Source organism: Leucoraja erinacea, chromosome 36 (assembly GCF_028641065.1).
Source record: "Leucoraja erinacea ecotype New England chromosome 36, Leri_hhj_1, whole genome shotgun sequence".
Taxonomy (NCBI): domain Eukaryota; kingdom Metazoa; phylum Chordata; class Chondrichthyes; order Rajiformes; family Rajidae; genus Leucoraja; species Leucoraja erinaceus.
In genome coordinates this window covers 12,100,083-12,116,301 of record NC_073412.1, presented here as the reverse complement: position 1 = coordinate 12,116,301, position 16,219 = coordinate 12,100,083, and the positions used below count along the sequence as shown (strand labels likewise).

The following is a 16,219-nucleotide window of genomic DNA, read 5'->3' as shown; positions in this document are numbered from 1 at the left end:
GAACGTACAAACTCCACACAGACAGCACCTGTTGCCAGCATCGAGGTGTAAGCCTCGGAAGGAAAGAATGTTCCTTTCTTCTACACTTTGACCTATGAATTACTCAGCCTTTTGCATACCTGTAACATTTGCCGGTCTCGTCCCTATATTACTATATTACGTTGCTGTAGTGCTGGGTCAAACTGCGCAGTGTTGCCTGCGTAAAGTCCATTGCAAAACCACATATTGATCCTATCACTGCCATCATTTGACTCATTGCCAGAGGTGTTGGCTGAGATCAGAAAATATTGACCTCCTCCTTTTCCCAGCACAGCAAGAATAACAACAATTCTAAACTATTTCATAAGATCATCAATGATAGGAGCAGAGTTGCGTCATTTGGCCCATCTAGTCTACTCTGCCATACAATCATGGCTGATCCATCTCTCCTTCCTAACCACATTCTCCTCCCTTCTCCCCATAACCCCTGTCACCCCGTATTAATCAAGAATCTAGCTATCTCTACATTAAAAATATCCACTGCATTCCACAGATTCACCGGCCTCTGACTTTAAGAACTTCCTCCTCATCTCCTTCTTTACAAACTTTCCTCCTTTAATTCTGAGGCTGTGACCTCTAGTCCTAGACACTCCCACTAATGGAAATATCGTGGAAACATTTCCATTGCACTGCAAACCTCAAAAGGTACAGGAAATGTGACAGAGATGTAGAAACACCATGATTCACACATATTTTAAATGACTCCAAAAAGAACAAAGAGATGGGATTCTTTACCTATTATGGTATGTTGTGCAGTAATGCAAAAGTGGGTGTGAAAATGTTTTTTTTAACCACTAAACTGTTCGGAGAAATCGCTGCTATGAGTGAAGTGTTTTTTTTGTCGTCGGTCCCGAAACAGAACAATGAAATTCTTATTTGCAGCAGCACGTCACATATGTGAACATAATACTCTGTAAATGCCACAATAAATAAATAAAAGTGCAGTAGATATTTTTTAAAAAAGACAAATAAAAAGATAATAGTTGTGCAAGTGAAAAATAATGTCCTCAAGTCTATATCAAAGATCCTATAGCGAGTAAGATTGCCTACTCGACGAAAAAGACGTAGTACGGTCATGGGTAATTTTCGGCCCCATTTCCGTAACCGGCTTCCGTCTCCGCACCAAAGATCCCATTGTAGCGGAGCAAAGATAACTACTGCGGAGACGGAAGCCGGTTACGGAAACATCCTCGTAAAAATAAAAGTTCTTTGGTAAAAATGTTCTCCTCATTTTCAGAATTATAATTTATTAACACAAACTGTTCCCCCGCAACGTTGATTACACTGCGACGGCGAGTCGGGTCGGGTCGGGTTACTGAAATGGATGAAAAAAAGGCCCACGGTCCGCTCTATTGTGTACTACACGTCAGCCCATTGCATTTAGCAGGGGTGGTCTATCTTGCTCCGCTATAGGATTTTTGGTCTATATAATTCTTAGCTTATTTGGAGGTTGTAGTGTTTAATAGCTGATTAATGGTTGTCGGGAAGAAGCTGCTCCTGAACTTGGATGTTGCAGTTTTCAGGCTTTTTTATTTATGGCAGGAGAGAAATGAGAGTGTGGCCAGGGAGATGTGAGTCTCTGATGATACCGGCTGCCTTTTTGAGGCAGTGACTCCTGTAGATCCCTTCGATGGAGCGGAGGTCAGATCCCGTAATGGACCGGGCAGTGTCCTCTTTATGTGTGAGGAAGAATGAGTGGACACGCAGGGAGGGAGGATGGGGGGAGAGGGAGGTGAGGGGCACAAAGATGTTAAATGGCACAAGTCAACACGACTCTCTTGGAATGAATCAAAGATCCTATAGCGGAGCAAGATAGATCACGCAACGGAGCGGAACGTGGGCCTTTTTTCATCCATTTCAGTAACCCGACCCGTCCCGACCCGACTCGCAGTGTAACCAACGTTGTGGGGGAACAGTTTATGACAATAAATTAAAATTCTAAAAATGAGAAGATTTTTACCAAAGAACTTTTATTTTTACGAGGATGTTTCCGTAACCGGCTTCCGTCTCCGCACTAGTATCTTTGCTCCGCTACGATGGGATCTTTGGTGCGGAGACGGAAGCCGGTTACGGAAATGGGGCCGAAAATTACCCACGAATCTGCCCATGACTGTACTACGTCTTTTTCGTCGAGTGATCTATCTTGCTCGCTATAGGATCTTTGCTATGAATGGCCTGAGGTTGTATCTCGTTCTGCAACCTGGTCAATGCACAGTAATGATCCAAGGCCTGGGTCACCCTGCCCAGTGTCAGACATCACAGCCACGATCAGCACTACCTGTCTGTGAGAGGTGAGAGATTAAGATCGAGGTGATGCAGTAATTGAGGATGAAAGAGAAACATGTTATTGCAGGCACTCGTGCAGCCAGCTGAGGCTGCCAGATTCCTGCATGACTCTTGTTTAACAGTGAGTGAACGTGGGGTGCAGGTTGCAATGTGTCCGCCTGCGTTCTGATAGTAAGTGGGGTTAATGTTGTCTCGTATCAAAACTTTTTAAAAGTATAATTATGTTTAGTTTAGTTTAGAGATACAGCGCAGAAACAGGCCCTATGGCCCACCGAGTCCGTGCCAACCAGCCCCGTACACTAACACTATCCTGCACACACTTGGAACAATTTACAATTTTACCAATGCCAATTCACCCGCAAACCTGTACGTCTATTGTCTATTGTCTATGGAGTGTGGGAGGAAACCGGAGCACCTGGGGAAAACCCACGCAGGTCACGGGGAGAACATACAAACTCCATACAGACAGCACCCAAGGTCAGGATCAAGCCCGGGTGTCTGGCGCTGTGAGGCAGCAACTTTACCGCTACGCCATCGTACCGCCCTTTGGTTTATTACCAAGTTACAGTGAAAAGCTTGTGTTTACGTGGCTATCCAGTCCAAAGCCTATACAGAAATACAGTCAAGGTGTCCACAGTGCACAGATACACATATAACATTGAAGTCCGATAAAGTGCAATTAAAGATAGTTCGAAGGTCTCAATGACATGGATTGCCGCTCAGGACCACTGTAGCTGGTGAGAGCATGGTTCAGTTGCCCGATAACAGCAGATAAGGTGGCATAGCGGTAGAGTTGCTGCCTCACAGCGGCAGTGACCCGGGTCGATCCTGACTTTGGGGGCTTGTCCATACAGAGTTTGTACGTTCTCCCCGTGACCTGCGTTGGTTTTCTCTGAGATCTTCGGTTTCCTCCCACATCCAAAGACGTAGAAGTTTGTAGGATATTTGTCTTGTTATAAATGTAAAACATTGTCCCTAGTGTGTGTAGGATAGTGTTAATGTGCGGGGATCGCTGATCAGCGCAGACTCGGTGGACCAAAGTGCCTGTGCCCGCTCTGTAACTAAACTAAGCTAAGAAACTGTCCCTGAATCTGGAGGTGTGCGTTTTCAAACTTCTGTACCTCTTGCCAGATGGGAGAGGGGAGAAGGGGGAGTGACTAGGGCGAGGCTGGTCTTTGATTATGCTGGCAACCATAGTCAGGATTGAACCCGGGTCTCTGGTGCTGAAAGGCAGTAACTCTACCGCTGCGCCACCGTGCTGCTCTAGTTGACCCACAGTGAGAGGACACGTTTTCCACTAACTGTATAAAGGGCCTGTCCCACTTTGCCGATTTTTATCAGCGACTGCCGGCTTCATTGACAGACGTACCAGGGTCGCCGAAAGATTTTGAACATTTCATAATCCAGCAGCGAGAAAAAAAATGTTGCGACACTTGCGGAAACACCGTTCGTCAATACGCCATCACGCCATGGCACGCCACGACTTTTTCGGTGACCTGATACATCAGTCAATGATGCCGGCAGTCGCCAAATATATCACCAAGTGGGACAGGCCCTTAACTGGGTAATGATCATTTAAAAATTCACTGAACAAAGAATGAAAGTTTAAAGTACTTAGTCTTATTCAAATTTCAAGTCTGTATCCAACACATGCAAGCAGTTCACCGCTGGTATACGCTATTCAGCATATCTTTGCAATCTGGAAGGTCCATTCAATCAACAATGTCACATTTAATCCATCCGTCGCCCACCCTATGTTAACTGCAACATTACTCTCACAGCCCTGTCCCACTGTATGAGTTCATTCAAAAGCTCTCCCGCGTTAAAAAAAAAATCAAACTCGTGGTAAGCACGTAGAATGTGCGTAGCGGGTACGTCGGAGCTCGGGGACGTCTCTTAGCGGCACATAACGCTAACGGCAGGTACTCGGGAAACGCGGTAAGCTCGGGAAGACTCGTAAAGATTTTTCAACATGTTGTACGAGTGCCTACGAGCGGCTATTACCATAAATCTCCGAGTTCGAATCAGGGCAAACTCGGGGGGGGGGGGGGGAACTCTTGAATGAACTCGTACAGTGGGACAGCACTTTTACTTGTTTGGCCTTAGCTACAAATCCATTTATATTTTGCTTTTACTCAACTTCAATATCAAAATAGTGCAAAGTTAATCCTTTTTTATGTGCTTCTCCTTAACGTTAATTATAGAATGAATCCAAAGATACGATTCACAATGCAAAAGAGCTGAAGTGTCTCGACCTGAAACGTCACCTATCCATGTTCTCCAGAGCGCTGCCGGACCTGCTGAGTTACTCCAGCAGTTTTTCACCAATGACTTCGATCTTTTACTGTTTTGAATTCATCCTCCAAACTACTTTTTTACAAACTCTCTGTGTCCAGTGCGTGAAAGATTTCAATCTCCCGTGCTTATTAACATGTATATAGACACAAAGATATTTTTCTTCCACGAGTAGTAGCTCTACTCAATAACCAAAAATCTGTAGCCTCCTTTTGCTCTGGTATTTTATTTAATTCACATGTTTAATCAGTAATGTTTTATTATTAATGTTTAATGTTTTATGTGTCATTCCTAACTGTCACTGTATGTCATGTTGTCACATGCGGGCGGAGCACCAAGGCAAATTCCTTGTATGTGAATACTAGGCCTATAAACATATTCATTCATTCAAAAAGCTGGAGTAACTCAGCGGGACAGGCAGCATCTCTGGAGAGAAGGAATGGGTGACATTTCAGACCGAGACATCTTCGGATCTCTGCAAGCTGCCTGTCCTGGTGAGTTACTCCAGCTTTTAGTGTCTATCTTCGGTTTAAACCAGCATGTACAGTTCCTTCTTACACACTACTTATTAACCTGTACCTATTATGTTCCTCGTGTCCTAGGCTTTCATTAAGAGATTATAAACTATGTCACCATGTGGGGTGTGGACGTTAGCTTCTGGCTCCAATACACCAGTGATTATGTGCAGTTGTTACTATTAATAGAAGCACTATCACCTGAACAAGTTGTAAACGCAGCAACACTATGTTATTGTGCTTCAAACTAAGTTCAAGTTACAAGTTACATTTATTGTCACATACACCAATTGGTGCAGTGAAATTTGAGTTACTATACAGCCACACAAATAAAAACAACACAACACACGATAGAATTTAACATGAACATCCGCCACACAGTGGAATCAATGTTTCCCACTGTGAGGGAAGGCAGTAAAGTTCAGTCATCTTCCTCTTTGTTCACCTGTGGTCGTGGTCTTTGAGCCTGCCGTAGTTGCCGCTACGGGCGGCCCGATGTTCAGGCCAGTGTCGGAACGGAAGAACACCCCTCGGGATTTGAATGTCGAATAAAACATGCACCATTCCTCTGGCCATTTTTTCAGTTGATCAACATCCAGTTGTGTCTTTAGACGACCTTCAACAGGGATTTATTTGTCACGTGTGTATATTTACATATTTATACGTGGATGCGCCGCGTTGAATGTTTTGGTACCATTTTCCAAAGTCCTTCTTCACGCTCCACTGCCCACCAACTATAAAGGCCGTACTAATCACGCCACCTGCATTCTCATCCAAATTATCAACACACACGGCAAACAACAGGGGGACCAGCAGCATGCCTTGAGCTAAACCATTTGTCACGGGCATCCAAAGGCAACCCTCAAATACCATCTTCTGTTTCCAACCATCAAATTGGTTAACTCACTCTGATCCCATGAATCAGTTTTGGAGATACCGCACGGATACGGGCCCTTCGACTTATCGAGACGGCACCGACCAGCGATCCCCGCACATCAACACCATCCTACACACTAGGGACAATTTACATTTATAACAAGCCAATTAACCTCAGATTCAGATTCAATTCAGATTCAATTTAACATTGTCAGTGTACAGTACAGAGACAACGAAATGCATTCATCCTACAAACCTGTACGTGTTTGGAGTGTGGGAGGAAACCGAAGATCTTGGAGAAAACCCATGTAGGTCACGGGGAGAACGTACAAACTCCGTACAGACAGCACCCGCAGTCGGGATCGAACCCTGGTCTCCGGCGCTGTAAAGCGGCAACTCTACCTGCTGTGCCATCGTGCCACTGCAAATTCTTCTGAATCAGTCTACCATGTGGGACCCTGTCAAAACTCTTGCTAAAGTCCATGTGGACAATGTCTAGCACCAACCCTTGTTAATCCTCCGGGACATCTCATTCAAAAACTCTCAGATTTGTATGTTACACAGAAAAGCTGGAGAAACTCAGCGGGTGCAGCAGCATCTATGGAGCGAAGGAAATAGGCAACGTTTCGGGCCGAAACCCTTCTTCAGATTTGTATGATCATTTCCCACAAACAAAGCCACGCTGGATATCCACAATCTATCACACTGAAGCAAAACATCAGGTGCAGCAGAGATAATGCTCGGCAGAAGGTGGGACGGACAAGGAGTTTGCACAGAATATACGCACCAAGGGATAGTATCAAACCATGAAAAAGTTAAAATTAAAGGCTTTTCCATTGAATGCTCAAGGTATTCAGAGTAAGAGGGATGCATATAACACAAGCTAATACAAATGAGTTTATGCCCTTCTGAGAAATTGTACACTAAGGTTGGAGGTCTACATTTTTCACGATATGTTTTATAGAATTAGACACAACACAGAGGAATGGGGGGTAGACTAAAGTGCTGGAGAAACTCAGCGGGTGCGGCAGCATCTATGGAGTGAAGGCTGCCGCACCCGCTAAGTTTCTCCAGCATTTTTGTCTACGTTCGATTTTCCAGCTTCTGCAGTTCCTTCTTAAACAGAGGAGTGGGGCGGTTATTAAAGGCACACAGTGTGGAAACAGGTGCCTGAGCCGTATGTGTCCACACCGACCATCAAGCAGTCACCAAAATTCCCCTTTTATCCTTGCATACCCATCCACTTCACATACATCCCCCCCATTCTCTAACTGTCCTGCCGCCCACCTATAATCGGGGCATTTACAGCGGCCAATGTACTAACCAGCACTAACCATCGGGATGTGGGAATAAACCAGGATAGACCATCATGGTGAGAGGGAGATCCTGCAAACTCCACAGACACAGCACCCGGGGTCAGGATGAAAGCCAGCTTTTTGGCACTGTCAGCAACTGCATCAGCAATAAAGAACGTACGTACCGAGAGATAATAGTGATGTGGAAATATACCAGACTGAGTTTATCTCAGAGATACAGCGTTGAAATAGACCCATCGGCCCACCGAGTCAATGCTGGCCCAGTGATCACCCCGTACACTGGTTCTACCCTCGACACTAGGAACAATTTACAGAAGCCAATTAACCTGCAAACCTGCACGGCTTTGGAATGTGGGAGAAAACCGGAGCACCCGGAGAAAACCCACAGGTCACATGGAGAACATGCAAACTCCACACAGACAGTACCCATGGTCAGGATCGAACCCGTTTTTTTGGCGTTGCAAGTTAGCAATTCTACCTCTGCACCACCACGCCAAATGTCTGGGCGCAACTCTGCTGAGATGGTGGTGGGTGTGGATACTATAGGCCGGCACGATGGCGCAGCGGTAAAGTTGCTGCTTCACAGCGCCGGAGACCCGGGTTCGATCCCGACTACGGGTGCTGTCTGTATAGAGTTTATACATTCAACTTGTGACCGCGTGGGTTTTCTCCAAGATCTAGGGTTTCCTCCCACACTCCAAAGACGTACAGGTTTGTAGGTTAATTGGCTTGGTATAAATGTAAATTTCGCTGGCTGGTGCGGACTCGATGGGCCGAAGGGCCTGTTTCCACGCTTTAATGTTCTTTTCATAAGCCATCGGAGCAGAAGCAGGCCATTCGGCCCATCAAGTCTCCTCCGCCATTCAATCATAGTCGATCTATCTTTCCCTCTCAACCACCTTTCTCCTGCTTCTCCCCATGACCCTAGACACCCTTACCGATCACGTACCTGCCAATCCCAAATTAAATTAAAAATACCCTAAGATGTGACCCCCACTGCCGTCTGCGGCAACGGATTCCACATTCTTTTCCTTGATGAAAAACTGAAAACAATCTTAGAGGGAGACCAGTTCAGGTCACGGGAATGATTGATGCCTGGACTCCATAGATTGAACTAAGGAAAGTTTACACAACGTACAGACATTTTGATCGTTATGAGCCGACTTGAAATGTCTTCAAGATGTTGAGGGAACCAGAGTCGATAAACCACTGCCACTCTTTCAGAGTCTGAGACTGAAGGTCGGGGGTCATGTATGGAACCACTTCTAAATGGTAAGGAGGGAACAATTTCAAATTCCCTGGGGCAAAAGAAAGTGACATTGGGTCAATTTTCAATCTGAAATCTGAGACTGGAAGTGCATTTTGTTGTGAAATCCACTTTCACCCGATCAATCATCTAACAGTATAAATGATACAATACTTGCCAGACAATCTTCAGCTCCCCACAAGAAGTCTTTTCTTTTTAATGTCCCATTTGTTTGCAGGTCTCAAGCCAACTTTCACTCTGAATATCTTATCTAATTTAAACTAATTGGTTTGAGTTGCATTTTCACCAAATACTGGCAGCCAACCCAGCCATGATGAAAATGTACATTCCCTGCACCATGTTTAAACAGAGCAATTAACATTGCGTTCAGTTTCAGAACAAAACTGCAATGATTTTATCCGAGTTCTGATTTGAGACGGTTTACAAAACACGGCATTGGTTTTGCGAGACGTTATGAGAATGAAATCGAATCAATCAAATTGTTTGTGGCTAATGATTGGTCGGCTTTTGCCAGTTAAGGTTTACATGCTACAATATGTACAATTCAGCTAAGAGAGAGATCAGATGCAATTAAATGGCAAAAGGGAATCAAGAGTCTGAATTAGTGTCCATATCCTCCACAGATGCTGCCTGACCCACTAGATCGTGTGTAGATCGGAATAGATCGGGTAGATGCACAGAGTCTCTTGCCCAGAGCAAGTGAATCGAGGACCACAGGACATCGGTTTAAGGTGAAGGGGAAAGTTTTAATAAGAATCTGAAGGGTAACGTTTTCACACAAAGGGTGGTGGGTGTATGGAACAAGTTGCCAGAGGAGGTAGTTGAGGCTGGGACTATCCAAAACAGTTCGACAGGTACATGGATAGGACAGGTTTGGAGGGATATGGACCAAACATGGGCAGGTGGGATTAGTGTAGCTGGGACATGTTGGCTGGTATGGGCGAGTTGGGCCGAAGGGCCTGTGTCCACACTGTATCACTCTATGTATCCGTGTTTGTAAATATGCTCTGTAATGTGGTACAGACACATGCTCGTGGTGACACATCTGCTAGAGCTGCTGCCTCACAACTCTCTATGGCCCGTTCAGTTACTCCAGCACTTTGTACGTATTTTTGCAAACCAGCTTCTGCAGTTCCTTGTGCAGAATGAATGAATGCTAATGTTCCAAATCACATAAATATTTAGGACAAAATAGACAAATGGAGTTGTGTTAATACAAACTCAGCTATAGGTTATTAAAAACAGAGCAAGTACAATATACATGGGTTTAATATTGATGAGAAAGTTTGTTCAATAAATCTGCTCTTCCTGCATCCATCCAATATTATTCTTCGGAAAATATTATTCCCCGGGGAATAATCTGTCCAAATGTCTTTTAAACAGAACAGGAAATTCCAAAGTCATTTGCCACCGTGGTCTGTTCAGGGAAATACGGTGTGGTCCTTAGCTAAAGATTAACTAACATTTCCCGAAAAAGCTAAACTATGCATTGTAATAATTCTTGGTGTCCCAATATAAGATTCAACCACTGTCACAGCAGTGGGATCGCAGATGGATTGTCTCAACCCTACAGCACAGCAAAGCACCAAGAGGGAAATATAAATGTGAACCTTGGATACAAGATCAACGTGTGGTGGCCTGGACACTTCTGGCTATTAAAAGTCACAAAGTGCTGGAGCTACTCAGCGGGACAGGCAGCATCTCCAGAGAAGTGTGTAGGAAGGAACTGCAGATGCCACTTTATACCCGAAGATAGACAAAAAATGCTGGAGTAACTCAGCGGGACAGGCAGCATCTCTGGAGAGAAGGAATAGGTGACACCCCTTCTTCAGTCTGATGAAGGGTCTCGACCCGAAACGTCACCCATTCCTTCTCTCCGGAGATGCTGCCTGTCCCGCTGAGTTACTCCAGCATTTTGTGCAGCATCTCTAGAGAACATGGATAGGTGATTTTTCGGGTCGAGACTCTTCTTCAGACTTTTAGCCATTTTAGCTGTTTGGGGATTTAGCCATTGTGATGGCAGGGAAAGGTAACAATGAGTAGTGTCCTGGTTCTTCAGTGCAGAGCTTTGCAATGCATTCACGTGCTAAAGCTACAAACAAAAAGGCACAGAACAGGAAGAAGGGAAGTTGTTCCTACAATTGCATTCCTTTAGGTAGGAGACGAGGAGTTTCTCTAGTCAGTGGGTGGTGAATCTGTGGAATTCATTGCCACAGAAGGCCATGGAGGCCAAGTCAATGGACATTTTTAAGACGGAGATGGATAGATTCTTGATTAATACGGGTGTCAGGGTTATGGGGAGAAGGCAGGAGAATGGGGTTGAGAGGGAAATTATTGAATCGCGGAGTAGACCTGATGGGCCAAATGGCCTAATTCTGCTCCTATAACTTACGAACATGAATTTACATGATTATGGGGATGATAATATAACATAGGATATTTCCCAAATTATCACCTCAAATCTTATTTCTCAATAGCTATTATTGATTGAAAACTGTCCGATATTTGTACATATTCCCGTCAATCCATTGCTCCCCAATAGAATGTCTTGCAAAGAGCTTGAGAGTGTTATCCAGTTGCATCAAAACCATTGTGTCGGAAGGAACTGCAGATGCTGGTTTAAACTGAAGATAGACACAAAATGCTGGAGTAACTCACCGGGACAAGCAGCATCTCTGGAGAGAAGGAATGGGTGACATTTCAGGTTGAGACCTTTCTTTAGACAGAGAGTCAAGGGAGAGGGAGACACAGAGATAAGGAAGGGTAAGGTGTGAGAACAAGACATCAAAGGAGATCACGGACAATGTAGAATCCTTTCCACTCGTCACTTTAATTTCATGTTTCATGTATTTTGTGTTTTATGACTGTTGGCGGATCAATTTCACCAAATACAGTTCTGTCGTATCGTATTGTGTTGTACTGGTGGAGAGGAAATCTTTTCACTCACAGTTCGAGAATGAGGACGACATCGGTTTTGTTCTCGTAGACGTCGTGCAGGGTGATGACGTTGGGGTGCTGGATCTGTTGAAGGATGTGAACCTCGCGTTCGATCTCCTCGCGTCTCACCCCTCTGCGGCTGGCCCGCACCTGCCGCTTCTTGATGAACTTGGCTGCAAATTCCACCCTGGCTCGTTTCTCATAGCACTTCCTCACGATGGCAAACTGCCCGCTGAGTGGTCACAATGACAAACAAAGCACCGTTAGTAACTAATATAACCTGATCAACGAAAGAAACATTTCAATAATTACAATATAGGCAGCACGGGCTCTACACCATACTGTCACTTTCATTATAGACAATAGACAATAGACAATAGGTGCAGGAGGAGGCCATTCAGCCCTTCGAGCCAGCACCGCCATTCATGTAATCATGGCTAATCATCCCCAATCAGTGCCTCGTACCTGCCTTCTCCCCATAACCCCTGACTCCGCTATCTTTAAGAGCCCTATCTAGCTCTCTCTTGAAAGTATCCAGAGAACCGGCCTCCACCGCCCTCTGAGGCAGAGAATTCCACAGACTCACAACTCTCTGTGAGAAAAAGTGTTTCCTCATCTCTGTTCTAAATGACTTACTCCTTATTCTTAGGTAGATAAAAATGCTGGAGAAACTCAGCGGGTGCCGCAGCATCTATGGAGCGAAGGAAATAGGCAACGTTTCGGGCCGAAACCCTTCTTCAGACCCTTATTCTTAAACTGTGGCCCCTGGTTCTGGACTCCCCCAACATCGGGAACATGTTTCCTGCCTCTAGTGTGTCCAAACCCTTAATAATCTTATATGTTTCAATAAGATCCCCTCTTATCCTTCCAAACTCCAGAGTGTACAAGCCCAGCCTCTCCTTTCTCTCAGCATATGACAGTCCCGCAATCCTGGGAATTAACCTTGTAAACCTACGCTGCACTCCCTCAATAGCAAGAATGTCCATCCTCAAATTAGGGGACCTCATTAGCAAATTAAACACTTTGTAGATGATAATAAGTAGGAAGGAAGAGCACAGTAACGTCTCTGTAACAATGAGCAGATCCACAATCACACAAAACACTTCCTGCTTCCTTCAGAAATTACAAACCCTTCCTCTTCCTTCTCCAGAAAGTGACAATTCCCCCGGTTATCTGGTCAATGGAAGCTGAGCACGTAGCTGTTTCCTTGTGTCTCCTCTCTACACGGACAAACAGGCTCAGTTACTCAATCAAACCCTATCTGTATTATGTGTGAGAAAGAGCTGCAGATGCTGGATAAAATCGAAGGTAGACACACAAAATGATGGTGTAACTCAGCGGTTGACACAGCATCTATGGAGAGAAGGTATAGGTGATGTTTCGTGTCAAGACCCTTCTTCAGACTGGACACGCTAGAGGCCGGAAACATGTTCCCGATGTTGGGGGAGTCCAGATCCAGGGGCCACAGTTTAAGATTAAGGAGCAAGCCACTTAGAACGGAGATGAGGAAATACCTTTTCTCACAGAGAGTGGTGAGTCTGTGGAATTCTCTGCCTCAGAGGGCGGTGGAAATATGGAACGAGCTGCCACGGGAGGTTGTTGAGGCAGGTACTATCGCAACGTATGTAAAACATTTAGACAGGTACATGGATAGGATACATTTAGAGGGATTTGGGCTAAACACAGGCTGGTGGGACGAGTGTAGATGGGGCATGTTGGTCACTAGGGGCAAGTTGGGCAGAAGGGCCTGTTCGGGTTTCGGCCCGAAACGTTGCCTATTTCCTTCGCTCCATAGATGCTGCTGCCCCCGCTGAGTTTCTCCAGCACTTTTGTCTACCTTTAATTTTCCAGCAGCTGCAGTTCCTTCTTAAACACTTCTAGACAAACTATCCCTGTGCTGTGAAGATCACACAGATATTCACACATGGTGGCGCAGCGGTAGAGTTGCTGCCTACAGCGCTGGAGACCCGGGTTCCATCCCGACTAAGGGTGACAATAAGCAATAGACAATAGGTGCAGGAGTAGGCCATTCGGCCCTTCGAGGCAGCACCGCCATTGTCTGTACGGAGTTTGTACGTTCTCCATGTGACTGTGTGTGTTTACTCCGAGATCTTCGGTTTCCTCCCACTCTCCAAAGACGTACAGATTTGTAGGTTGATTGGCTTGGTGTATGTGTAAATTGTCCCCAGTGTGTGTAGGATAGTGTTATTGTGTTGGTGCGGACCCAGCAGATCGAAATGTCTGTTTCTGCGCTGTACCTATAAACTAAACTATCAACCATGATGTTTGCATACAATCCTGCACCAGGAAGAGAGCCACTGTCTACTAATTTATAGAGAAATAGGCCCTTCGGCCCATCATATCTGGGTAACCATCAATCTCCTATTTTACACTAATCCTACATTCATTCCTTTATTTAATCTTCCCACATTCTCTTGAATTAACCAAACAACCACAGAAGGTCACCCATCCTTTTTCTCCAGGGATGCTGCCTGTCCCGCTGAGATACTCCAGCACTTTGTATCTATTTTCAGTACATCTATTCGGTATGTCTATCTACGTCTTAATTCAGGTTAATGATCAATTGGCTGTTAAAATGAAGACAAGCTACCTCATTGTAATGCCCTGTAAATGCCCTGTCACCCTTCATGCCTGTTAAAATAATAAAGGGATGGACCAACCCTTGTTCCAAAGCCGTAGACACAAAAAGCTGGAGTAACTCAGCGGGTCAGGCAGCATTTCTGGAGAGAAGGAATAGGTGACATTTCGGGTCGAGACCCTTCTTCAGACCTCGACCCGAAACGTCACCCATTCCTTCTCTCCAGAGATGCTGCCTGTTCCACTGAGTTACTCCAGATTTTTGAGTCTATTTCTGGTTTAAACCAGCATCTGCAGTTCCTTCCTACACCTGTTTCAAAGCCGTTGCTTTTTAACCTGATACCACTCTAACCTGCCAGTTTCCTGCATGTCCCAACGTTCTCCAGTGATGCTGCCTGACACGTTGAGTTACTGCAGCACTGCAGTGTCTTTCTTTGTAAACCAGCATCTGTCGTTCCTAGTTTCTACACTTAGACCGTTGAAACCAGTTTCATTGTGAACAAACAGGTGTGAGAATTCTTTCTGCTTACTGCAAAGAGATAGTTGGAAACAATTCTTTACCTATGTATCTGTTGACCAAGCACCTGTCACAACCCATATAGAACCAGTGAAATCCCAACACACAAAACATCACCTATCCATGTTCTCCAGAGATGCTGCCTAACAGGCTGAGTTACTCCAGAGAGTTGTGAATTTGTGGAATTCCCTGCCACAGAGGGCAGTGGAGGCCAAATCACTGGATGGATTTAAGAGTGAGTTAGATAGAGCTCTAGGGGCTAGTGGAGTCAAGAGATATGGGGAGAAGGCAGGCATGAGTTATTTATTGGGGACGATCAGCCATGATCACAATGAATGGTGGTGCTGGCTCGAAGGGCCGAATGGCCTCCTCCTGCACCTATTTTCCATGTTTCTACGGAAGATCGACACAAAAATGTTGGAGTAAATCTGGAGAATCTCTGTAGAAAAGGTACAGGCGACATTTTGGGTCGAGACCCTTCTTCAGACTGAGAGTCAGGGGACAGGGACATTAGAGATATAGACAGAAAATAGAAAAAATAAATGAAAGATATGCAAAAGGCAACGATGATCAAGGAGAGGTGGAGCCCACAATGGTCCATGGTTGGCTGTGGGGTGGATGATAACGAGTTACACAGACAGTGAAACAACAGGATGACAATGAAACTAGTACACCGACTAATGTGGGGGAGGAGCGGGGAGAGAGAGAGGGAATGAAAGGGTTACTTGAAGTTAGGGAAATCAATATTCATACCACTGGGGTGGAAGCTGCCCAAGTGAAATATGAGGTGCTGTTCCTTCAATTTGCTAATCAACAATGTACTAATCAAGAAACCATCCACCTCTGCCTCATTGAAACATACAAGTTTGTTAAGGGCTTGGACACACTAGTGGCAGGAAACATGTTCCTGATGTTGGGGGAGTCCAGAACCAGGGGCCACAGTTTAAGAATAAGGAGTAAGCCATTTAGAACGGAGATGAGGAAACACTTTTTCTCACAGAGAGTTGTGAGTCTGTGGAATTCTCTGCCTCAGAGGGCGGTGGAGGCCGGTTCTCTGGATACTTTCAAGAGAGAGCTAGATAGGGATCTTAAAAATAGCGGAGTCAGGGGATCTGGGGAGAAGGCAGGAACGGGGTACTGATTGTGGATGATCAGCCATGATCACATTGAATGGCGGTGCTAGCTCGAAGGGCCGAATGGCCTACTCCTGCACCTATTGTCTGTTGACTTGGCCTCCACAGCCCTCTGTGGCAATGAGTTCCACGGATTAACTACCCTTCCGGAAACATTCTTTTGAAGCTGATCGGAGTTATAAGGCAAAGCCTCACCCAGTGAGAGAGCGAAGTCTGCTGTGGGCAATAGCATTCTTGTTGCGCTAATCAACGTGTTAAGCAACGGGCAGCATAAAGCATGCGTCTCAAACAGCTCCACACAGCTGCCTCCTCCTCCTCACTCTAGCTGCATAAAGTTTAAATACCTGAATGCAAGTCATTGCCAAATGCTCCTTGCCTGACCCTACCCCCATATCCTCATTCCATGAATGAATCACATACAAACAAACAGGGTGAAGGCC

General features: G+C 45.3%; 1 protein-coding gene across 3 annotated transcripts in view; it reads right to left on the bottom strand.

Moving 5' to 3' along the window:
• Positions 1-16,219, bottom strand: part of LOC129713570 (death-associated protein kinase 2-like) — a 129,261-nt gene that overhangs the window by 52,222 nt on the left and 60,820 nt on the right. For all 3 annotated transcript variants that reach the window (XM_055662720.1, XM_055662719.1, XM_055662722.1), the window contains exon 3: positions 11,542-11,763. In XM_055662720.1, coding sequence (XP_055518695.1) covers positions 11,542-11,763 — 222 coding nt within the window. The remainder of the gene's footprint in view (positions 1-11,541; positions 11,764-16,219) is intronic.